This window comes from Harpegnathos saltator, unplaced genomic scaffold, assembly GCF_003227715.2.
Source record: "Harpegnathos saltator strain DR-91 unplaced genomic scaffold, Hsal_v8.6 scaffold132, whole genome shotgun sequence".
Lineage (NCBI taxonomy): Eukaryota > Metazoa > Arthropoda > Insecta > Hymenoptera > Formicidae > Harpegnathos > Harpegnathos saltator.
This window is the reverse complement of record NW_020229909.1, coordinates 1402241-1426514: the sequence shown is the minus strand read 5'-3', so window position 1 is coordinate 1426514 and position 24274 is coordinate 1402241. Positions and strand designations below refer to the sequence as shown.

The window sequence follows — 24274 nt, the reverse complement described above, 5'->3', positions numbered from 1 at the left end:
AAGCGGAGATATCGACGGAGAAAGGTTGGAAAACTTTAACCTTCGATATCTCCTAACGGGTTAGAGATACAGGTTCGGACAGTACCAAATTAAACCCTTTCAAAACCCTACATTTTGGACTACATGGACGAACTCTCTACTCCCAGTAGAAAGCGGAGATACTGACGGAGAAACTGGATATCGACGGAGAAGTGGAAAATTTAACCTTCGATATCTCCTAAACGGTAGAGATACAGGCTTCGGACAGGTACAAATTAAAGCCCTTTCAAAACCCTACATTTTGCCACTACATGGACGACTCTCTACTCCAGTAGAAGCGGAGATATCGACGGAGAAAGGTTTTGGAAAATTTAACCTTCGATATCTCCTAAACGGTTAAGTACAGCTTTCGGACAGGTACCAAATTAAAGCCCTTTCAAAACCCTACATTTTGGACTACATGGACACTCCCTCTTACTCCAGTAGAACGGGAGAAAATGACGGAGAAGGAGATATCACGAAAAGTTGGAAAACTTTAACCTTCGATATCTTCCTAAACGGTTAGGATACAGGCTTCGGACAGGTACCAAATTAAAGCCCTTTCAAAACCCTACATTTTGCACTACATGGACGAACTCTCTACTCCCAGTAGAAGCGGAGATATCGACGGAGAAAAGGTTGGAAAACTTTAACCTTCGAATTCTCCTAAACGTTAGAGATACAGGCTTCGGACAGGTACCAAATTAAAAGCCCTTCAAAAACCCTACATTTTGGACTACATGGACGACCCTCTACTCCCAGTAGAAGCGGAGATTACGACGGATGAAGGATGGATATCGACGGAGAAAGGTTGGAAAACTTAACCTTCGATATCTCCTAAACGGTTAGAGATACAGGGTTCGGACAGGTACCAAATTAAAGCCCTTTCAAAACCCTACATTTTGCACTACATGGCGACTCTCTACTCCCAGTAAACGGAGATATCGACAGGAGAATATCGACGGAGAAAGGTTGGAAAACTTTAACCTTCGATATCTCCTAAAACGGTTAGAGATACAGGCTCGGACAGTACCAAATTAAAGCCTTTCAACCCTACATTTTGGACTACATGGACGACCTCTCTACTCCCAGTAGAAGCGGAGATATACGGACGGAGAAAAGGTTGGAAAACTTCTTTAACCTTCGATATCTCCTAAAACGGTTAGAGATACAGGCTTCGGACAGGTACCAAATTAAGCCCTTTCAAAAACCCTACATTTGTGACTACATGACGACTCTACTCCCAGTAGAAGCGGAGATATCGACGGAGAAAGGTTGGAAAACTTTAACCTTCGATATCTCCTAAACGGTTAGAGATACAGGCTCGGACAGGTACCAAATTAAAGCCCTTTCAAAACCCTACATTTTGGACTACATGGACGACCTCTACTCCCAGTAGAAGCGGAGATATCGACGGATGAAGACTGGATATCGACGGAGAAAGGTTGGAAAACTTTAACCTTCGATATCTCCTAAACGGTTAGAGATACAGGCTTCGGACAGGTACCAAATTAAAGCCTTTCAAAACCCTACATTTTGCACTACATGGACGACTCTCTACTCCCAGTAGAAGAACCGGGAGATATCGACGGAGAGAAAGGTTGCGAAAACTTTAACCTTCGATATCTCCTAAACGGTTAGAGATACAGGCTTCGGACAGGTACCAAATTAAAGCCCTTTCAAAACCCTACATTTTGGACTACATGGACGACTCTCTACTCCCAGTAGAAGCGGAGATATCGACGGATGAAGACTGGATATCGACGGAGAAAGGTTGGAAAACTTTAACCTTCGATATCTCCTAAACGGTTAGAGATACAGGCTTCGGACAGGTACCAAATTAAAGCCTTTTCAAAACCCTACATTTTGCACTACATGGACGACTCTCTACTCCCAGTAGAAGCGGAGATATCGACGGAGAAAGGTTGCAAAACTTTAACCTTCGATATCTCCTAAACGGTTAGAGATACAGGCTTCGGACAGGTACCAAATTAAAGCCCTTTCAAAACCCTACATTTTGCACTACATGGACAACTCTCTACTCCCAGTAGAAGCGGAGATATCGACGGAGAAAGGTTGGAAAACTTTAACCTTCGATATCTCCTAAATGGTTAGAGATACAGGCTTCGGACAGGTACCAAATTAAATCCCTTTCAAAACCCTACATTTTCGACTACATGGACGACCCTCTACTCCCAGTAGAAGCGGAGATATAGACGGATGAAGGATGGATATCGACGGAGAAAGGTTGGAAAACTTTAACCTTCGATATCTCCTAAACGGTTAGAGATACAGGCTTCGGACAGGTACCAAATTAAAGCCCTTTCAAAACCCTACATTTTGCACTACATGGACGACTCTCTACTCCCAGTAGAAGCGGAGATATCGACGGATGAAGACTGGATATCGACGGAGAAAGGTTGGAAAACTTTAACCTTCGATATCTCCTAAACGGTTAGAGATACAGGCATCGGACAGGTACCAAATTAAAGCCCTTTCAAAACCCTACATTTTGCACTATATGGACTACTCTCTACTCCCAGTAGAAGCGGAGATATCGACGGAGAAAGGTTGGAAAACTTTAACCTTCGATATCTCCTAAACGGTTAGAGATACAGGCTTCGGACAGGTACCAAATTAAAGCCCTTTCAAAACCCTACATTTTGCACTACATGGACGACTCTCTACTCCCAGTAGAAGCGGAGATATCGACGGAGAAAGGTTGGAAAACTTTAACCTTCGATATCTCCTAAACGGTTAGAGATACAGGCTTCGGACAGGTACCAAATTAAAGCCCTTTCAAAACCCTACATTTTGCACTACATGGACGACTCTCTACTCCCAGTAGAAGTGGAGATATCGACGGATGAATACTGGATATCGACGGAGAAAGGTTGGAAAACTTTAACCTTCGATATCTCCTAAACGGTTAGAGATACAGGCTTCGGACAGGTACCAAATTAAAGTCCTTTCAAAACCCTACATTTTGCACTACATGGACGACTGTCTACTCCCAGTAGAAGCGGAGATATCGACGGAGAAAGGTTGGAAAACTTTAACCTTCGATATCTCCTAAACGGTTAGAGATACAGGCTTCGGACTGGTACCAAATTAAAGCCCTTTCAAAACCCTACATTTTGGACTACATGGACGATTCTCTACTCCCAGTAGAAGCGGAGATATCGACGGAGAAAGGTTGGAAAACTTTAACCTTCGATATCTCCCAAACGATTAGAGATACAGGCTTCGGACAGGTACCAAATTAAAGCCCTTTCAAAACCCTACATTTTGGACTACATGTACGACCCTCTACTCCCAATAGAAGCGGAGATATCGACGGATGAAGGCTGGATATCGACGGAGAAAGGTTGGAAAACTTTAACCTTCCATATCTCCTAAACGGTTAGAGATACAGGCCTGGTTCTGGCACCAAATTAAAGTCCTCTCAAAACCCTACATTTTGCCGTAAGTGGCGACTCTCTACTCCCAGTAGAAGCGAAGATATCAACGCAGAAATGTTGGAAAACTTTAACCTTCGATATCTCCTAAACGGTTAGAGATACAGGCCTGGTTCTGGCACCAAATTAAAGTCCTCTCAAAACCCTACATTTTGCCGTAAGTGGCGACTCTCTACTCCCAGTAGAAGCGGAGATATCAACGCAGAAAGGTTGGAAAACTTTAACCTTCGATATCTCCTAAACGGTTAGAGATACAGGCCTGCTTCTGGCACCAAATTAAAGTCCTTCAAAACCCTACATTTCAATACCCTACATTTTCGACTACATGGACGACTCTCTACTCCCAGCAGAAGCGGAGGTATCGACGGAGGAAGGCTGGATATCGACGGAGAAAGGCTGGAAAACTTTAAACTTCGATATCTCCTAAACGGTTAGAGATACAGGCCTGGTTCTGGCACCAAATTAAAGTCCTCTCAAAACCCTACATTTTGCCGTAAGTGGCGACTCTCTACTCCCAGTAGAAGCGGAGATATCAACGCAGAAATGTTGGAAATCTTTAACCTTCGATATCTCCTAAACGGTTAGAGATACAGGCCTGGTTCTGGCACCAAATTAAAGTCCTCTCAAAACCCTACATTTTCGACTACATTGACGGCTCTCTACTCCCAGTAGAAGCGGAGATATCAACGGAGAAAGTTTGGAAAACTTTAACCTTCGCACCGGATTTCACTGTCCTGGATTATTATTTATGGGGAAGGGTAAAAGTCAGTACTTATACCGTAATCGAGTAGAACTCTAAAAAAATTGTCATTTTTTACATAGTGAGAAGCGTCGTGAAGTTGGCCCTCCGATTTTTAAAATGGTATTTTCTCTGCTTTAAATGACGAAACTCTTTCTATAAAGGATTGCGAACTCTAGAACTCTGCGAGGGGCATTGAGAACTCTAATAATTTTATTCAAATTTGAAGAATGAAGGGCTATCTTCACAGAGGTGATGGGGCGAACACATTCTCTGTCTCTCTTTTGCTTGGCTCGTCGAAACAAGTCGAGCGGTGGGCGGGGTCTCAAAGGAAGTGTCATCGGCGAAACGTGCAATGCTTGCGATGCCCGTGTGTTGTATGCAATACGTGCATTTTCTTAGAAAATGAAGAAAATTTTATTGTGGTACACGTATGTTGTATGCAACGCGTGCATTTTCTTGAAAAACGAAAAAAAAAGGTTGGCGAAAAAGGACAACGCCGACCGCCAAGGAAATGCGAACCACCGACCTCAACCCCTCGAGTCCAGTGTACTTCCACCAAGCCACACGCTCTTTGAGAAGCTCGCTCCTTCATTTGGTTCATGTAGCACTCGCGATTTTCAATCGCGACTTTCTTGCAAACGCTTCAATGCTACGCCGTATCTTTAAGTGCAATGTTAATTTGTCATGCAAATTTATCGACACAACGAGTTTAGTCGAAATCGATTGCTATTGATCATCTCGTTGGATTCACGCCGAGAGTGAAACGTCAGTCTCGGCCGTGTATCGGGAAGCACAATCTCAACAACGTTGCGAATCAAAGCGAGATGGAGAGAACACATTCCCTCTCTCTCTCTTTTTCGCTTGACTCGTCAAAACAAGCCGAGCGGAGGGCGGGACTTCAGACGGATAGACGGGAGCAGTTTCTCTGTGTGTGTGTGCCGACTACATTCTTACATAGAAACGTACGGCAATTGAAAATGTTTAAGCATATACCCTGAGATTCTATCTGTTGCGTATGACACGTGTGTGTGTGTGTGTGTTTGTGTGAGTGCGTATATGCACACGTACGTCACGCACACTTTCAATGCAACACATGCACACGGACACAACTGCGCTAAAAAACGCCTGCCGGAGTATAAATAAATACTAACGTAACGCTGAAATATTTTAGAAAAATAATTTTGGGTACACACAAAATATTATCTTATTATCATATATTTATATATCGATATAAATCGTATATAATCTTCATGATATTAATCATATACAATCTCAATTCTTATTTTTTTTGTGCATGTTAACATGTTAATTCATGTTACAAATGTATAACAATGCGCGAGACCGTGCTTGTCAAGTACTATTATGGTTGTAGTACGGACATAAACCGCCTGAAAGTGGATGTAGCACGGACAACCACTAGATGCAGGTTTTACCGTCGAGACCTAAAAGTGGATGCAGCATCGTAGTTCCCCTCTCAAAATGGATGCAGATAGCGCCCATTCCCAGTGCGAAAAATCGGTGTCGCCGAAAACGCCGTATTGGCCGCTCTCAGCTTCCTCTCTGGTAATAGCCTTCCTTTCTTGAATTTGTAACGTCTGTAATTTATGGCTGTGTTCCAAAATTCATTGCCAGTACTGAAAATCTATAGTATATGTGTCACAAACTATGTATTTTCAGTACTAGCAGTGAATTTTGGAACGCAGCCTGAATCACCATGGTAATCGATATAAAGGCTGCGTTCCGAAATCGACTGCCAGTATTGAAAATATATAATTTGTATTACGTATATTATAGATTTTCAGTACTGGCAGTGAATTTTGGAACACAGCCATAAATTACTGACGTTACAAATTCAAGAAAGGAAGGCTATTACCAGAACGCGGCCATAGTATTACCTTGTCGGTGCTTCAGCTAAAACAGTCGGTATTGTCATTGGTTTGGAATTACAGTCGAGCCCCCGTGGTCCCTTTGCAAGTATGTAAATTTACCTTGGACTGACAGTCTTTAGCATTTCCTCATCGGTGATCTAACTAATGGTATTAACATTAAACTCTTGAATTGTGCGATTTGTTCTAGACTATGAAACAATTAATTTAAAAAGAATTTTATCATAGTTTATGTCATATCTGTATAAACTGCTTCTCCTCAAGATGCTTGAAGATTATCTGTTAAAATATCACATAAAAGAGTTGGAAGAGATATTGAATGCTGCAGATGATCACATGTTCTATTCAATACACATAAAGTAAGTTTTAATTAATTTTTTAATTTAAGTATTTTTTAAATTTTTATAATGTTAACATATAATATTTTTTTTTCATTCAAGTTTACTTACTCGTATAATTTCACATAATTAAGTTCCAATACATTAATAAAATTGGCAGATTATGTTTCTGTGATAATATTCCTTATGTCTTTGTGTAATTTTTCAGTTTTGTATCCTTATTTGATCTTGATGCAGAGAATGCACAGAAAATCTTACATAATCCTAGACATTTTTTACCATTATGTGAGAAGGCAATAGTAAAAGCTCAAGAACAACTATGCAAGATGGATCAAACAGTAAAAACTAGAGTATGAGCTTTTGTTATATTATCATTATCATTGTTACTTCTATAGATTCTATATTATTTTGTTTAATTTATAATAATGTTTATTTTTTCTTAGTGTTTAATGAATATATATTAAATATTTAAAAATTTACATTTAAGTGCAAACTTTAATTATTAATTACATATAATTATATATGTATATACATATATTCTTAGTTAAACTAAATCATAACAATGTACCTTATTTAAATTTATATAGTATTCATTCATGTAGATGCAATTTTTAAATTAATATTATTGATAACATAAATGTTAATAACAATCTTATTTAATTATGTCATCATACACAGGTCCATGTTAGAATTATTGCTGTACCAATAAAAATTGATACAGGTCAAATCGGTGAGCTAATTTCGACATCTGGAATTGTTGTACGCATGTCCCAATCCACAGTTATGAAGTTAAAAAAACGTTTCATCTGTAAAAAGTGCAAACATGTTACTGTGGTTAAAGTACGTAAATCATTAAGCAACAATAAAATCAAAGTTTAACATAAGATTATAATAATATTAATTTTAAGATTAAATACAATATTTAAACATTGGCTTCAATGTTGTAGTTAGAATGGGAAAGACAATTATTTAGGGATGCCAAGAGTTGCAACGCATGTCATTCTCCAAATGTTACAGCCTCAACATCTTTAAATCAAGATGATTGCTCTGACTATCAAGAAATAAAGATTCAGGTATCTTAGGAAATTTTGTATATTTCTACTTATATGTTTTTGCCTTCTTATTAAACAATATTTTTTATTTATATAGGATAAGTGTAAGATCGACACAAGAAGCTGTTATGCAGTGGGTCTACAAGTAGTTCTATTGGATGATCTTGTTGACAAATGTAGACCTGGGGATAATGTAGACATTAGGTTGCTACAATGTTATAATATTGCATAATATTTCGACTATTCGATCATTTCTTTGATTAGCTACTAGTGAACGAATCACTTATATAAAATATTTGTAGTGGAATAATTATACGAAAATGGGGTATATTAAAACCTGGTCAACGTGCGGAAGCTACGACGTTTCTAATGGCGAATAGCATTTCCATACGCAGGAAATTTTCAGAAGCAACGTTTTCTACCGCAGAGATAAAGAATACCTTTACAGCATTTTGGGAAAATTATCAGGACGATGCGTTATGCGGCAGGAACAACATTCTCGCTTCTATTTGTCCGCAAGTACGTTCAAGTTTTTACATTACAAAGTATAATACAAAGTAGTACCGTGTCATAAAATGTACACTTTTCAATAAATATATAACGTTCTCATCTTTCGGATGTTCCGGATCCACAGATGTACGGGATGTATATGGCGAAATTAGCTTTGGCAGTTGTATTATGTGGTGGTGTCGTCAAAACTAACGAAACAGAGACGCGCGTAAGAGGTGAGCCCCATCTTCTGCTGATTGGAGATCCGGGCACTGGAAAGTCGCAATTGCTTCGTACTGCATCACGATTAATTACAAGATCCGTCTTTACAACCGGCATCGGCACTACCGCCGCTGGACTCACAGCAGCTGCTGTCAAAGTTAGTATACATTAAGTGCTTTGTACCTGTTCAACTTGTGGAGTTACGCGATCATTGTTTGATGAGTGATCTCTTAGATGTATATTACAGGACACGGATGGCTGGCATTTAGAAGCCGGTGCTTTAGTGCTTGCAGATGGAGGTGTATGTTGTGTGGATGAGTTCACAACGATGAGCTCTCATGATAGAACCTCTGTACATGAGGCGATGGAGCAACAAACAATCTCCATAGCCAAAGCTGGTATAGTGAGCACATTGAATAGTCGTTGTTCAGTCGTCGCAGCTATTAATCCAAACGGTGGATGTTTTACGGGTGACGAGTGGAAAACTTGCTTAGGAAATCCTCTATTGTCGCGTTTTGATCTGATCCTCCTCTTGCGAGATAATAAAAATCCAGAATGGGACAAAATGATGTCGACTCATATCTTAAAAGCTGCTTGCGAAGACGAGGAGAACATTTCGTAATGATACATGATCTACTTCATTCACAGCATATTTTGTTTGCAGCGATTAATAATGTGACAAATGGTTACAGCCATTCCGAAATATATATGGGTCCTTCAAATCTGGGAGGCCTGTGGAGAGAAGAGAGTCTTTGCGAATATTTTGCACACGTGCGTGCATTGAAACCAGTGTTGACCGAAGAAGCAAAAAAGATACTCAGTGCAACATATCTTTATCACAGATCGAATCCGTGCAAAAGGCCTGAAAGAACAACAGTGCGGCTCTTAGATAGTCTTATCAGGTATAAAATAATTATTGAATTATTCATTATAGTATAGCATCTCGCAAGATTTCTTTGTTTCACTTCGCACATATAATATATCCTAAATCAATTCTGGCTCAAATTAATGCAACGATGCGTCATTCAGATTAGCGGAAGGTCACGCAAAACTTATGTATCGTACTAAAGTGGAAATCGTTGATGCTGTGACAGCAGCGGAGTTGGTTGGAACTACTCTAATTAACGATGTTGATATTGGTTGTTCATTTCCAGTAGATCCTATTGCAACTTATCATTCTACAGGTATGCATATGTCATCAAATGATTTGCGAAACTCTGTGTGTGCGCGCATATGTATAAATATATAAAATATTCAAGAAAATTTTATCTGATTTTACTGATGACTCAATATTTTCTTACAGCGAAAGACTTGCTTAAGAAGCTTAATTTACAAGAATTAGAACCATATATATAAATAACAGTTTGTAAACATATATCGCAGTTAGATGAGATTAAAAATTAATTTATTCATTACTTAACGAATCATTTTTATAGTATTTGTCAAGTTTGATAATTCTTGGAATAATATACGATTGCGTAATTTTATTTTATAGTAATTGATTATACTCGATATGTATACAATTTCGTTTGTAACCACTATCTTCAAAATCTTCAATTGTATTTAAATTTATTATATCATTAAAATATTTTGAAAAATACAAATGAATTTTACTATATTTATATTTGTTTCAACAAATAACAATTGCATTTTTACTCTTTAATCGGAAAAACTATATAAATGATTTCTTATAATAATCAAATTATTTTTTAATATTCATATCATATTACAAAGATTATTAAATTATTCATACAAATTTGTAAAATACTCAATCAAAATATATCTTACTGTCGGTATTATTTCACAGAATTCATATTTTAATAAAATGAAAATCTCTAATGTGAAATAACAGCCATGACGAAAAGTAATCCAACATTATTATATAAAGAGGAATGTATAGGATTTTACAAGGTTTACAAAAGGGCTATTTGCGAATATTCATAAGTAAATTAACATTTATGATAATATTCAACAAATATGAACCTTATTATGTCACAAGCTTAACTTTGCAATTGTTTCTTTTTTACTTGAAATAAACTTAATTACTTCAGTGTGTATACCTAACTCACACATGATCACATTGTCATGAAACTGTGTCACTAAAATATAAAAGCTAGTAAATATAAGCAATTGTGTAATAAAATTATAGATACAGTTATTAATATAATCATAATTAATATATAACTCATTCACATAATAATCTAATTTTATGATCTCATACATCAATGCGCATGATAAACAATAGTGAACAAATAGATCAAACTCATGCAAAGAAATGTTACGTGTATTTACACGTGCATTTGCACGTGTTTACATATGCATAGAGTTTCCTTTGAAACATAGAATATTATTATGATCTTCAGAACCAAGTACATTAAATCGGAAAGATTTTAGAATATCTCTTAATACTTCATTATTTCGCTTCATTATTGGTTGTACAGTTAACTTTGTTAAGACAACGTATATTAGAGATTAGATTCGAACGTGAAGCACAATTTTCATACATCGCAGCGTTTCAATGTAAGAATAAATCTCGAGACACATTGAATTTCTATGACTTTTTTCATCTTTTTATAATTCATATACAGCAGAACTAATGAGATCTATCCATTTACTGAATGATGTAAAGCCAGAACGTAGTATACAAATAAAATGGGAGAATTATTTAATAACGCGGTTGAGTCGCGTTAGCCATCTGCGTGCGAACTGCAGTTGCCGCGACATTGCTCGCAGCATTCTGCACATGTTCATTTCGCAAGAAAGTTGTTGCGAACTCTTGTTGCGCCTTGGTAACACTCGCATCTGAAGTACGATAGATGCGATGAATCTGGAAAATCAATAATTTCATTTTTACTTACTGGAAGTTAATCGAAAGATTGAAGATTTTTGTCTACTATTTGAAATATTCATTGTACCTTAGTGAGCAATAAGAGATCACCGCTTGCTGCAAGGAAGAAACAAATAGCGATGACCAGAATGAGAAGAGCGACAATTATACCTTTGGCTGTGTGATCAAATTGTTCAACTGCAAGTATTATCCCACTAAAAATAAATAATAAAATTTATATTAGCATGTAAATATCTGCATATGTTATATACTAAAGAATAAAAAAAATACATTACCAAGTTCCTGCACCTGGAATACCTATAGCCTGGATGGTAGTGACAATCAATTGAAAGAAGAAGACGAAGAAAAAGACCATGAAATTAAAAGAGCTGTCATTTCTGAAAAACCAAAAGAAAAAAGATTGAAGTAACTTACTTATTTTCATATATTGCTTAATACTTGTAATATTAAACAGAATTATAGGCATACTTGAAAGCTCTATATGCTGGTCTAAACCAACACATGAAAGAAAATGGTGTAAAAAGTATGAGATATAAGATAGCCAATCCAAATGTAGAGAAACCCTGGCCACAAAGCATCAAAACGAATCCTCCGATCACGTTTAACAGCAGAACACAGCCATGAACTTGTAAATAATATTTCTAAATATATTATCGATTTCAATAGATAAATACATAGGTGTTTTCACAATAAAACTTACACATCCAAAGATAATATAATTGTCTCACTATCTTTTGAAAATTAGTGTGAATTTCAACATCAATATCCTGATAGAAGCATGGTTGGAAACAGCATTTATCCGGTAGAGGTGGCCAATTATTTCTCCTTGCTACAATAACATCAAAAGTTTTAGTACATGTCTAGTTAAAAAGAAGTTATATTTAACATATTGTTGCGCCCACGCTTTTGAGGATTATTTCGATAATCAGTTGCCGTAGTTCTCTGTAACGAGTCAATGCTAAAAAATCAACAGCTGACTAAAAAATCGTATACGAGTTTTCGAGCTAGACTGATGTGTAGCGAATCTGAGACCGTGAGATTCCCATTACCTTCTCTCGTAAATACGAATTCATTAAACATTAAGTCTTTTTATAAACATGTGTATTTATTTCCCGGTCGTATGTATGTGCGAATGAGCACAACAATATTTTAATTGTATTAAGTATATATATATATATTAATTGTGTAGATATATTAATTATTAGGTAATATACTAACGATAGTAAGGAGTATTTCTCATTTCTTCTTCTGTCCTGGCTTTCCATTCTGATTCTGCTCGTTGCTAAAATATATTAAAATATTTTCTTTTGAAAGCACTATAAAAGCCTGTAGGTTTTACAAACTGATAAGAAATATAGCATATGTGAAACAATGTAAATCTGGTATGAATCGATCTAGACAAGATAAATATAGGAGTCAAAAATAGAAGCCAAAAAATTAAGTTGAAAATGTTCTACTTAAGATCCTTGTTCTTGCAGACATTTGTCAAAACATTATTTTTAAGTCTATCTATGATTTGTTGACTTGCGTATATATATATATATATGTATCTATATTTCTTGCTCCTGTCTCTTATCTAATCTTAAACCACTTCAAGAAACTCTGTGTCATGCAAAAAACATTTTACAGAAATAAATATATTGAGTATAAATTTACATCTGGTGGAAGTGGTACAGTGCTTCCCAATGCACTATTGACTGTTTGCTGAGGACTACGTGCATATGCAGGAGGAGGAGCTTCTTGATTAGTAGGTTGAAGTGTTGCTGGCTGTTGCGTTGCACCAACTCCACCATAGATGGGTGGGTTTAACGCTCCTCTAACTTGTGTAGTTCCTTGTGTGCCTTGCTCAGCAAAAGGATTATAATCTTCAAGACCTCTACTAGCTGGAGTAGAATTTACAGCTCTTCGTATTGCTGGATCCTATTATAGATATCAACATATCCATTCATTTTTGTTCTTTTGTCCTTTATCTTTCTATCTTCTTGCGTCTTTACATTGACATTGTTTATTCAATTATTATTTTCCTAATATTTTTCTTATCTTTAGATACTATATTATCAGTATCTTATGTAGTTTGTAGAATAGAAGATGATATACTCTGGTAAAGTACTACTGAACATGTAAATTTAGATCTTAAGATAAAATAAATGTTCAAGAATTAATTTAAAACAGAATTAAATAGAAAATTAAATAATACAGTAGGATATTTTATCGTGGTGACATTAAATATGTGTATGGAGTATGTCATTATATAAATATGGAATACAGATATAGTGATAGAAAAGATTCACACAACCGGACTTTATGATAAAGAAACCTATCATGTGTGACGACAGAAAAAGAAGAATGTTAATGCTGGCGGATATTTTTGCCGACATCAGAATGACACATCCAATAATCATTAATCGAGTTTCGTAGGCGTCGTTCATCAGCGCAAAGTCGCTCAATAGAATGTAATCAGTCCCCGATAGAACAAATTCGAACAAAGACACATAGTAAAGTGAAGCAATAAATTTTGACAGTTACACGAACAATATTGCAGCGCGAAGCTGTGCGTCCTTATCACTGTCATACACACGAGAAAATCGCTACTCACCGAAAAGGGATCGTTAATCGTAGGTTCCCCAAAGGGATTCTCGTCGAAACCGGACATCTCTCGTCCTCGTTCGTGCGTCAACGATACGTGGTCGAGTCGTTCGCTCTTCGTACGATTTTAATACACTCAATTAATCTTATCTAAAGCTGTCTAAACCTGACGACCCATAGTTTCGCCGTTACACACGGTAACGCCGTTACATCAGCCGTTAATCTCGAATGACGTCCATCACTACCTACCGAGAACTCTTCAGTTGCCTGTGCTGCGCAGTAGAGGCGAGAATTGTCGATGTCACTATCGATAACTATCGATAGTTCATTTTAAATTACCTGTAGTTTCTCTTTACCACACTTTGTTTTTAAAATAATAATTTATGACGAAATATTTTCAGTCGATTGATTAACAATTAGTATTGATGAATCTTATCTTCTCCAAATACCCGCACTGAAAAGTGCCTTATAGTGTTTTCGAGTGACACGGGTTTGTACTATTCCGGGAGCTATTCAGTTATGACAAATTAATAAAAAGGATGAAAAGGGATTAAATAAACAGATATAATTTTTTATTATTTTTTTTAATGATATAACTATTAAAAGCTATAGATGGGGTGGAATATTGATTGTTCTCTGCTTCTACTGCGCAAGCCACGTTATTGGTTCTTGCATACAGAACGCAATTACGCATGAATGCTTAGATGCGAAACCTCGAACTCGAGAGCGCGCAACTTCAAACGTGAGAGATGTCGAATCGAATGTTCAAATCTCTAGTCGTGCGCTGTCATGTATTTTCGTCGAGATAATGCTTGTGGCACTTTTTTCTTTCAAGAAATTTTCTGTGCGTTCTACTTTCGAGTTGTTTGTTAGGTATGATAAAATTGCTACGTCCGTAAGAGTTTGTAAGAATTCATTTAAATTACGAATTCCATCTTCAAACCAAGATATCGAGAAAGACAATCGCTGAGCGATTGTCGTGCATTAACGCGTTTCCGCCAAAATTCAACAGCGAGTGAAGTAAACAATTCTTCATTGTTCACACAAAAATTTGCTCTATATGACAAAATAATTATGCGTCATCAAGTCATTCTGTAGAATAAAGGATAAAATAACAAATGTAATAATCAAATACTCAATGCTTTCAAGCTTTATATATAAATTTCGCTTTGTTACTTAACAAACTCTTAACTTTAACAAATAATGTTAGTTGCAGCAAAGGGACATATTGTCTATTTGTAACTTGAAGCTGTAAATTATTATTATTATTATTATTATTTATTATTATTTATCAGCAATCAATTTTATTTACAAAGATTGATTCAAACTTGACGAATAATATATACGTACACAAATATATAGATCCCGCGCCAAAAAATAGCGGATTTTGATATACCTCGTGTGTGAAATTTGAAATTTGCGATATGCAATGTCATATTTGAAATTTCATCTTTATAAGCACCTAAAATAACATATGCTAATTACATATATATATATATATATATAGAAATTCTGTGATAGAGCTTACCATGCTGACGCAGGCGCAGCCCTTGCGATTCAACGATAGATAAAGCGACGTTATGGCGGTGGAACTGCCAGTCGCTATGCGCTTACCTTAGTGCGTTAACTGTTTTTTTAAATCGCCAAGACCGTACGTTAAACCCACGTCGCGTGCAGTCGAGTCCTCGTGCGCGGTTTAACTACCGATGAACGAGTGCGATTAATAAAAACGATCACTATTTTTATACATGGCTATGAGATGGATGAAAAGCGCGTAAACATTTTCGCGAATGTACGTATCGTCGAGCGTTTGCAGATCGGCAAATCTTTCCACTCAAGTCGTTATGAAAACTCCATTGTCCTCCTTACATTATTATTTCTAATTTCGTACGCAAATATATCGCAGCTTTCTATTACACGCTGTCGTAATGTGCATCCGGAAGAGTAACACGTCGACTCGCAACGGTCGTTAGAGCTAAAATGAATAATGCAATGAAAGTACGATGGACTATGACTGTCTAGGACTATTTCTGTAAATTATGAAATTGCAGTAGAACTCGTAATTTCTCCTTTATCATAGCCTCAAGAGACTTGCCTCAAAGTAAATCGCAAGCGTCGTTGCTACTGTTTGATCTCGTTTGATCGTAGAATGGATATAAGTTCGTTAATTCCGGCGGGACTTCAAGGCGGGCAGACGAATGTGTGCGAGATACAGGCGGGATACAACAAGTTCTCGGAGAATTTGCGAAGGTTCACACCGCAGGCTATACAGTGCGCTATATTTTGCGGCGGATCCAAATGCAAGTATGAGAATTCAAAAGCTTGGCCGCCCGTTCACATGGCGATACAGAACATCTTTTCGCACTGGTGAGCATTACCGCGCCGTTTATTGAGACCTCAATAAGACGACGAGAAGGAACAGATACAACGACAAAAATATCATTAATATAAACGATAGACACAATAATGAAATATTACCAACACGCGAGCAAAGATCTCTATTGTTGAATATCTCTAAAATTTAAATACCTCTTGTTGTGATTTCAAGATTTCGTCGGTAACGCCGATCACGTTTAGAACACAAAACTAGCGCAACTTGGAATTGTAGGCGGCATCAGTCATTCATACACACATTCAATTAATTATCGCTTATGCGCAATGGCATTATTATTACCAAATTATTGCTAAGTATGTACTCACTGAATTATATACGCAGTGTGTCTTGAATTATTATTCAATATAATACAGTTCCGCAATATTTACAACATAGCCGATCGTTTATGTCGAATTGAGGGAAACGCGTTATATATAAGCGAGCTATCTGTCTTTCTTCTATTGACATCCTGTCTTGAAGCGTCGCTCGATTGCTACAACGTCGAAGACTTATTTAGATCAGATGCATACGAGCATTAACATATGCCTCGTCGCATCGCGATATAAATAACTAACGTGAGAGTTAAATCGAATTAGCATTGTCCGTCCGTCGATGTGAGCCGGCTTCGCGATTTAAAGGGCTCGAGCATTTAAATATTTCAGGGTGACTGACGATGTCCTTGCGATGGCACGACCTAGCACCGCGCAAATAATAAAGAAGGATATAATTGCCCAATTCCAAGGGTGGAGCATAAAAACCATAATAAACCTGCAAACATCCGGTGAACACGCGAGCTGTGGGGGACCACTCGAAGAGAGCGGTTTCACATACGACCCGAACATTTTTATGAAAAATGGCAGTAGGTATTAAACGCTTAAACCAATAATTTACCAACGATGCTTGTTAAGCCGTTGTTAATTGTTGCCGTTGAGATCCCTGAATTGTCTCGCTCATTTTTCTGCCGAGATTAATCTCGCGAAATTTTAATTCTGATTTTCGAAATCACCTTTCGAGAATAAAAGTGAGTCAGAGGGTGTGAAAAATTTATGACTCGCAAGTTTCAAATTGCAGAACAAACCTATTCTTTGCGTCAAATTATGCATATATAAGATATGTCCTGTGTGGTTGTACGCGGTGACAATGACTTACGTTATTTTATGAAAGATCAACTTTCTTGTCCTTTCGATCCTTGTGCTGCTTTAGAATAATATTCCTTACATTCTTCCGAAACATACAAAGTGGCGCGTAAATATATCAGTCTTTTCATCAAAAAGATGTAAATATATTATCACCGATCGCGTTACGACTTGACGAACGTTGCAAATGACGCAAACGATTACACAAAGTGCAAAGTGCTACTTGTATGTAAGTCGGCCTGTCCTTATTTGCGTTTTGCAGTCATAGCGCAATATGCAAAATGCGCGATGACGACAGAGATCTCGATAAAACAGCAAAAAATTTCGCTTTCGAGCCAGTAAAGGTTGTGATGGCGACAGGCGTGGAGGGGGGGAGGGATGGGGAAGGTTCGTCCTTGTTAAAACGAATGTGTAGAACAGCGTGGAAGCGTCTCTCCCCCAATCCTAACAACCACCGGCTAGATCGAAGAGCTTCGCTGTAACATGCAATGCAGCAAAAGCATATATCTATATACGGAGGAGCAAAAGTCTCCAAGTAACAACGGTTGTTGCGGCTCGCCCCGTTGTTGCCGCAGCAACATTCGGGCTGTCCCAATTTGCGCCGACCCTCCTGAATTTGTTGCAGTTTACTATTACAATTTTGCCCTGAAGGATTACGGTGACGCCACGATGGGCAAGCTTCTGGATATGGTCAAGGTCGTGGCCTTCGCCGTGCAAGAAGGAAGAGTAGCGATTCACTGTCATGCCGGTAAATCGATTTTTCACACTTGACCCAATTGCATCCCTCCGCAGCTGTCATGGCTTTTCGAATGCATGGCCGTGTCAGATGGGCATGCATGCATGCATTAATAAAAATCGTATCGCCATATTGTTTCGTTCGACGATTCGAGTTCTATATCTTTGCGCACCAATCGAGATCCTTTTTCTCTTTTTGCCTCTCTTAGACGGATTTCTCATATATGTATAATTCTGTCCGCTCACGCTGTATTCTGACATGTGCGTCAAAGTCTCGTTCACACGGGGATAGTTTATGCGCTCTGTCAATGCTATCTGCTCTGTCAATGATCCGTAAGCTTTAAATGTATCGATCTGAGCAACGCGCGTTTATCGTGCGCGATATTACCGCGGTGCATTGCGTGCATACAAAGTCGGCTAATGCACGTGTGCATCGTGCTTCCGAATCTTTACGCCATGCACGCGAGTAACTTTCATCAAATACTAAGAGCGGAAAATAGGGAAATCAATTAACAATCCATGGCCGCGACGTGTTAATTTACAGTCGTATTTATAGCTTGCCATATATGCTTAGCGTTCAGTGGATTGCTTTCATCGGTATTTGTCTTTGAAATAAGTAACACCGAAATGAATAATATATGAAAGAAACTAAACAATATATATGTATATATATATATATATGTATATATTCGAGATTATCTTAAACGGATTCGGGGTTCACTGCTGTATAATTCTGTAGATGATTATTTAATTGGCGAAAAGCGTGATTATCGACTATAAACTAGTTATTTCAACTTCATTTAATATAATTTATTATCGTCACAGACAGGTGCCGTGCCAGGTAATTTTCATTTCGTTAAAGTACAAAATACGGGCGGAACGGATAAGAGATCTCGAGCGTGACGACATTTATTTTTATACCCGCATGTTTGTGTTTACGTATAAATGATGCATATGCGTCATCCTATCGGGGGAGGAGATATCCATTTCTATATTTATTTCCTACACAGAAGTACACCTGAATGTAACCGGCAATTTCTTTGCGTCCTAAAGTTTTGGTCAGTCGTGTCAGATTAGCCGTTTCGTTTCATTACGTATAAAAAGTGACCGATTATTATCTCGATGAAATTACCTGCTATTAAATAATTTTCGTTAAACCAACAAGTTTGAAACGATGCGTGTTCTTGAGCAACTTAATTCTGGCGCAGTACAAATACGCGCCTTAAAATGACATATCCTGAAGAATTCAACAGCTTAGTTGTGTAGAGCGAGTTGTGAAGTGCGAAAGCTATGAACTTTGTAGACATTATCGAACATATTCGGACGGTAAATTTTACTGTAGAACAAGCCTATTATTATTCAGAGTAGTGTTTAAAGATATGTAGGGTAAGCGTTCGGATGGATCGATCGGTTCCTCCGTAACGGTTGCTTCGAGACTACGAGGCGACTTCATAGTCACAAAAATTACTGGTCTACGTCCACAGGAAGGTTCATGTGGGAAACAATCGCGTTAAAACTCACCCCGCTGAACTATCGAGTTGTACATATTTTTTAATCATGTTCACACACAAGTGTCTTCGATAGCCGCGAGACTTTCGTGATGTGTAATTTAATTTGAGTCTAGCGCATTCAGAGCGTCCGCGATTACTTGCACGTTTTGAAAATCAGAATTAATGAGATCAAATTTATGCTATCGGTGGAATTAGACACTAGGAGAACATAACGATCGCGCTCTTAACTTAAATTGTAGGAAACTTAAATTGTAGGATTTATTCCGTACCGACGTGGTGGTGTGTTATCACGATCGACTGAATTGACTAGAATTCCGCAAGTTCAGAAATGTCTTGTGTGCATGCTACGCGAATTAATTACAGAGAGAAGAAATATGGCACTTTAACATTTTTACGTCAATCAGCTGGTCGATCCAGCAAATCGCGATAACATCTGAGAAACTTGTCACCGGATATCTCTGAGCGCACGTTTCGCCTCCTCCTTCCCTGTCACTTTATAAATTAAGTGCAACCGCAATTCATATTTTTGTTCCCGATTACTACGCATTCATCAACCTGTAGAATGACGTAACGATGTTTAATTGTCATCACCGCTATCTAACTGCTGGTATCTTCTCTATTTTCAGAATCTAAAGCGCGCATAATAATGCCTTCGCTTACGCTCTCGGCGGGCTTTTATTTCATCAATATCGTCTTAGATCTAGACGCGTAATCTAGAATTAGAATCGCTTCCCTTTGTTCCCTAGAAAAAGATTAACGAACGCTGCTAAGGAACGATTCAATGGCGTTGTTAGAAGTAATTAAATGAGATCTATCGTTCCACTACATATGTAGGCTGTAATTTTAGAAAACCACTGAATTTCGTCGTTAATGCAAGGAACGCTACACTTCTTTTTCAGGTCTCGGCAGAACCGGCGTCCTGATCGCGTGCTACCTTATTTACAGTCTTCGTGTGAGAGCAAACGACGCGATAAGATTTGTCCGTATGAAACGGCCGTCTGCCATACAGACGCGCGGGCAAATACTTTGTATCCAGGAATTCGAGCACTTTGTACTTCCGCAGATGATAGTATTCCCTTTACACAGTACAACCGGGGATCGCAAGCCCTACAGCCTTCAATCGTACCTGAGGAAGCAACACAATGTCTTACACGGATATGAGCAGCGCACTTTCAAGCATATTCCAAAGGTGCGTATTCCAAAGAGTGTGTATTTTGTGTTTCTTGCTGTTCAATTAGTTGCTCCTCGTATCCTTAATTATTTAATATCTCTGTACTCGAGCAACATTAAAACCTTGTCCAAGCGTTGCCCGAGAGAACGATAAGCATTTACGCGTAATCTTGGATTTTTCGTTTTAACATTCAGGTTTCACTGCTTCGGATATTAATTAATTGTACGCCTATTCCTCAGATTGTATTTATCATTTGCGAGCGAATACTCCAGCTCTGCGACTGTCAGGAAGACAATTCGCCGTCCGAAATTATATACGGCGTCTCCAATGTGCCTTTCACGCAAAGATTCATTTGTCATGTGTTGGAGAAATTCCGTGACGGCAAGGGTAACATACGGCACTCCTACTCGTGGGCGGAATCCCTCGCGGATTCGTCCTACGAATATTCAAGTGAGAAGCATTACTACGCTCTTTTACTAATGAAGCAATGTTATCATACTCAATTAAGCGCGTCCTCTATTCCCGGAATTATTCAAGTCCCATCTTTCATCAAAGCTCAACGGGCACGACGTATCCTCTGTCTCTCTCTCTCTCTCTCTCTCTCTCTCTCTCTCTCTCTCTCTTTTTCTCTCTCTCTTTCCCGTCTCTGTCCTTCACGAAAATATTTCTCTGTCGGTTTAAATATATCAACAGGACATAATTAAATTGAATGAAGTTAATGCGCGAAATTGAATCGAGTTATTTTATCGATTTCAAAGCTCGCGTCTGAACATGTTGAGGAGATTCACTCGAGTATATTCCAAGACACCGTATTTACCAAACAGTTGTATGTTGTAGCTTCCACGAAAGCCTGCGGTAGTAGTAGTCAAGGATCGTCCCGAGACATTTCCGATGATATAGGAAGATTGAGCGACGTGTTTTGCATGTCACCGGATACCCCTTCTTGCGACTCCACGTTTCCAGGTATTACTATTGACAAACTCGGACGGTGGTAGCACATCTTTCATTCTGTATCGATTCCGATGCTATTTCGCCATGATAAAACGCGTAGATATATGATAAGCGCGTAACAGCAGGATTTTATATCGCGACAGGTCTAGATGACAGCTGCGTCGACGATGTCTTAGGGGATGGTATTCACGATCAGGATTTACTCGATAATGATTGTTACAAGGAAATTCAATCGCACATGGACTTGAGGAGCGTCGCCCGTAATGAAGCTTACGAAACGGTGACCGCCGAGGAAGCTATAAAAGCGCTCATTAAAGATAGTACTTCTCTTTCGGAGACTATCAAGAAACGTCTGCAGGAATATCAGGTAATTTCCACGTATATATGCAAAAGAGCAGTCTGATAGATACCGCGATCATTTGGAGTATATCCGTGGAATAATGACATTGTATTGAGCGTTTAATCGCCTCAACCTCCCTCCCCCCCTCCCGTAGTTGTATCTCTAGATCGTGAAGTATCTCTAGAATCGTGAATAGTAAATCGGACGTCATTTATAATATGGCCTGTAATAGGAAATGATGAGCCAATTTCAAGATTGCGTATGTTATTATGTAGACATAGACACTCATTATTTTTGAGATCGTTATAAAGTCATGACCGAGTTATTAGTGCTAGCTGTATCTAAAACAGTTCACCGATCGTCTCATCGAGTTACTCGCGCAATTGTAATAATTGTTTTATTATTATATTGCATAATTTAATAATGTAACGTAGTAAATTATGTGATGATACAGGACGAGATAATCTTTTTATAAACAGTGTTTCAGAAAATGTGGAAACATGTGTATTTTCAGAGCGACTTGAACCATCGATGTACCGCTTGGCAGCGTTTGGAATTGGAAACCAATCTGGAAATCTTGTCGGCTCTGCTGTTCGAGTGGCTGGAGAGTCTCAAGCACCCGCTTCTTGACGTTGATAGCCTCAGTTACATCGTTGTATGGAGTTCAAAGCCGCAGCGGTGCCTTGGAAAATTGTCCGTCTGCACGAGATACATATTCGAGTACCTCTTGCGATTTGTCACTCGCCTGAGACCGGTGACAGCTGAAAGTCAGAGCTTAATCACTAAGAGGCTCATGGCAGCGTTAACACAGCAAACTATCTGGATCAAAAACTCCTTTTATCCTCCGAGTATATATTTTTCAACTTTATGGTTATCAATACAATGACGTAGTATAGCGGACATTCTGCGTATATCGCACAATGTCTTTGCACTGTTCTTTGCACGCGTGTATTGTGACAGAGTCAACAGACAAGACGTTCGCAACGCAACCTTGAAGAATAACATTTGGTTTTTGAGATGTTTGGAGGCACTTTGCATAATCGCAGCATTCGACTCTATCTGTCGGCTCTATACCATGTCCGCGTCATGTCGCGATCCCCAGAAATATTGATTTGCACCACAGTCCACTTTTGTCCTATTTATATTTCAGCATCAATAATCATAATTTCTTCATGACAGTAAAGGACACAGACTCATAGGCACTCAGTCGTTGTAATATCGAACCGTTCGACCCGAATATAGAAATAATATGGCGGCTTCCTAACATCAGTAAAACTTGCATTCCAGATAAACATTTCCAGAAGCTGCGAAAAGGCACTGCTGGGAAGCTCAACGAATTCTTCATTCGTTTGATGAACTTGATAGAGGAGGTCAACACCCAGGAAGTGGACAAGCCTCCATGGGTGTCTAAATGGGAATTATTGTCCAGTCATTTGCGAGATATGGAATGTCAGAAAAACAACGAGCAGGAGTGAAGAATTTAATAAATTTATCATTCTGACAGGTTTTCTCCTAATTGCCAACGATATAGATACGCCCTTAGTTTTTTGCTTAATCAGGTATGGATTATAATAAATAACTGGTGAACTGCAAATTTTTTTCGCCAAGTATATTAATGACTTTCGTTAACGTTGTGAAAAATCTCTTACCTGTAATAACAGCCGCAGGTAACCGTGTGAGTAGGACGCGACTCTGTGGATTTACGAGATGTAACGCAACGAAACATGGATACGTGGATAATATTTTTGTTACTGTAAATCTCGTATTAATAGAGTAAATTATCGTTGCTCTGATCGCAACAAATTGAAAATTGCGCACTTTGACGAACTATCTGTAATTGAGCACTTTCTGTTATCAATCTTTCGATCGATAACATTAGAAGAACCGACTTCCAATGTTAGGAACGACTATATGGGTACTTAAGATCGCTTTATTTAAGATTTATGTATTATAGTACATATTTGAATTTAGCTTTGATCGAGATCCAAATGTTAAATGAGAGATTACGATCATTGATATTTATTTTTACAATGAGATACAAGCGCGGCTCGACTTTTGAGTCGAGTATCAACATAATTAATAATAATATATACATTATAAGTGACAATTATGTAAACAATTGTAACAAATAAAGGGAAATATTTTAGCAGTAACAGCACGTACCGATAGAATGGCTGCCTCTCGTGAGAAAAACCAAAGTTAAATCAATATATTTCGAAAAATTCGTAAGAAGCAACAATTTAAAATAGATATATCAATGATAACGACACTATAAATGTAATTACGTAGAAATATAATAGACTATCAACAAACGGTAGTTATGTTTGTAATCAAATGTGGAAATTCACCATATTATCCGTTGTTGGATGGAATTATTCCGACGGAGGATAATGCACTTATTTCAAGATCCATAATTT

At 38.0% G+C, this 24274-nt stretch overlaps 3 protein-coding genes across 5 annotated transcripts; 2 read left to right on the top strand and 1 right to left on the bottom strand.

Annotated features, from left to right (window-relative positions):
• Positions 1–5991: 5991 nt before the first annotated feature.
• On the top strand, positions 5992–9755 carry LOC105191900 (DNA helicase MCM9). 2 transcript variants are annotated; one of them, XM_025307965.1, is made up of 12 exons: positions 5992–6192; positions 6295–6463; positions 6651–6792; positions 7121–7282; positions 7390–7515; positions 7592–7698; positions 7797–8013; positions 8129–8362; positions 8453–8823; positions 8898–9107; positions 9235–9389; positions 9509–9755. In XM_025307965.1, exons 2-12 carry the CDS (start codon positions 6336–6338, stop codon positions 9559–9561), a joined length of 1905 nt encoding a protein of 634 aa, XP_025163750.1. In that variant the 5' UTR covers positions 5992–6192; positions 6295–6335; the 3' UTR covers positions 9562–9755. The 2 variants fall into 2 exon arrangements, with proteins under 2 accessions (XP_025163750.1, XP_019701010.2); XM_019845451.2 differs by lacking the exons at positions 5992–6192; positions 6295–6463 and having other exon boundaries at positions 7164–7282; positions 9509–9752.
• Positions 9756–10140: 385 nt separating this feature from the next.
• Positions 10141–13891, bottom strand: Scamp (secretory carrier membrane protein). Its single transcript, XM_011155671.3, has 8 exons — positions 13650–13891; positions 12710–12973; positions 12272–12335; positions 11754–11882; positions 11522–11678; positions 11329–11430; positions 11121–11247; positions 10141–11032 (listed from the first exon to the last, which is right to left on the bottom strand). The coding sequence occupies exons 1-8, from the start codon at positions 13704–13706 to the stop codon at positions 10871–10873; spliced, it is 1062 nt and encodes a 353-aa protein (XP_011153973.1). The 5' UTR covers positions 13707–13891; the 3' UTR covers positions 10141–10870.
• Positions 13892–15236: 1345 nt separating this feature from the next.
• LOC105191898 (protein tyrosine phosphatase domain-containing protein 1) lies at positions 15237–24244 on the top strand. Of its 2 annotated transcripts, XM_011155670.3 has the most exons (11): positions 15237–15431; positions 15788–16006; positions 16676–16872; positions 17775–17897; positions 20295–20584; positions 20806–21016; positions 21404–21529; positions 21661–21884; positions 22372–22705; positions 23145–23416; positions 23519–24244. In XM_011155670.3, exons 2-10 carry the CDS (start codon positions 15789–15791, stop codon positions 23330–23332), a joined length of 1911 nt encoding a protein of 636 aa, XP_011153972.1. In that variant the 5' UTR covers positions 15237–15431; position 15788; the 3' UTR covers positions 23333–23416; positions 23519–24244. The 2 variants fall into 2 exon arrangements, with proteins under 2 accessions (XP_011153972.1, XP_025163751.1); XM_025307966.1 differs by having other exon boundaries at positions 15237–16006.
• Positions 24245–24274: the final 30 nt, after the last annotated feature.

Bases quoted from the DNA above. Each gene is read 5' to 3' on its own strand.
- LOC105191900 (XM_025307965.1), top strand. From the start codon at position 6,336: ATGTCATATCTGTATAAACTGCTTCTCCTCAAGATGCTTGAAGATTAT. The intron at 7,283-7,389 runs GTACGTAAATCA...TCAATGTTGTAG, and splicing joins AACATGTTACTGTGGTTAAA to TTAGAATGGGAAAGACAATT. The intron at 7,516-7,591 runs GTATCTTAGGAA...TTATTTATATAG, and splicing joins ATCAAGAAATAAAGATTCAG to GATAAGTGTAAGATCGACAC.
- Scamp (XM_011155671.3), bottom strand. From the start codon at position 13,706: ATGTCCGGTTTCGACGAGAATCCCTTTGGGGAACCTACGATTAACGAT. The intron at 12,974-13,649 runs GTGAGTAGCGAT...TATCTATAATAG, and splicing joins CGATTAACGATCCCTTTTCG to GATCCAGCAATACGAAGAGC. The intron at 11,033-11,120 runs GTACAATGAATA...TTGATTTTCCAG, and splicing joins ATCTCTTATTGCTCACTAAG to ATTCATCGCATCTATCGTAC.
- LOC105191898 (XM_011155670.3), top strand. From the start codon at position 15,789: ATGGATATAAGTTCGTTAATTCCGGCGGGACTTCAAGGCGGGCAGACG. The intron at 16,007-16,675 runs GTGAGCATTACC...TAAATATTTCAG, and splicing joins CAGAACATCTTTTCGCACTG to GGTGACTGACGATGTCCTTG. The intron at 22,706-23,144 runs GTATATATTTTT...CTTGCATTCCAG, and splicing joins AAACTCCTTTTATCCTCCGA to ATAAACATTTCCAGAAGCTG.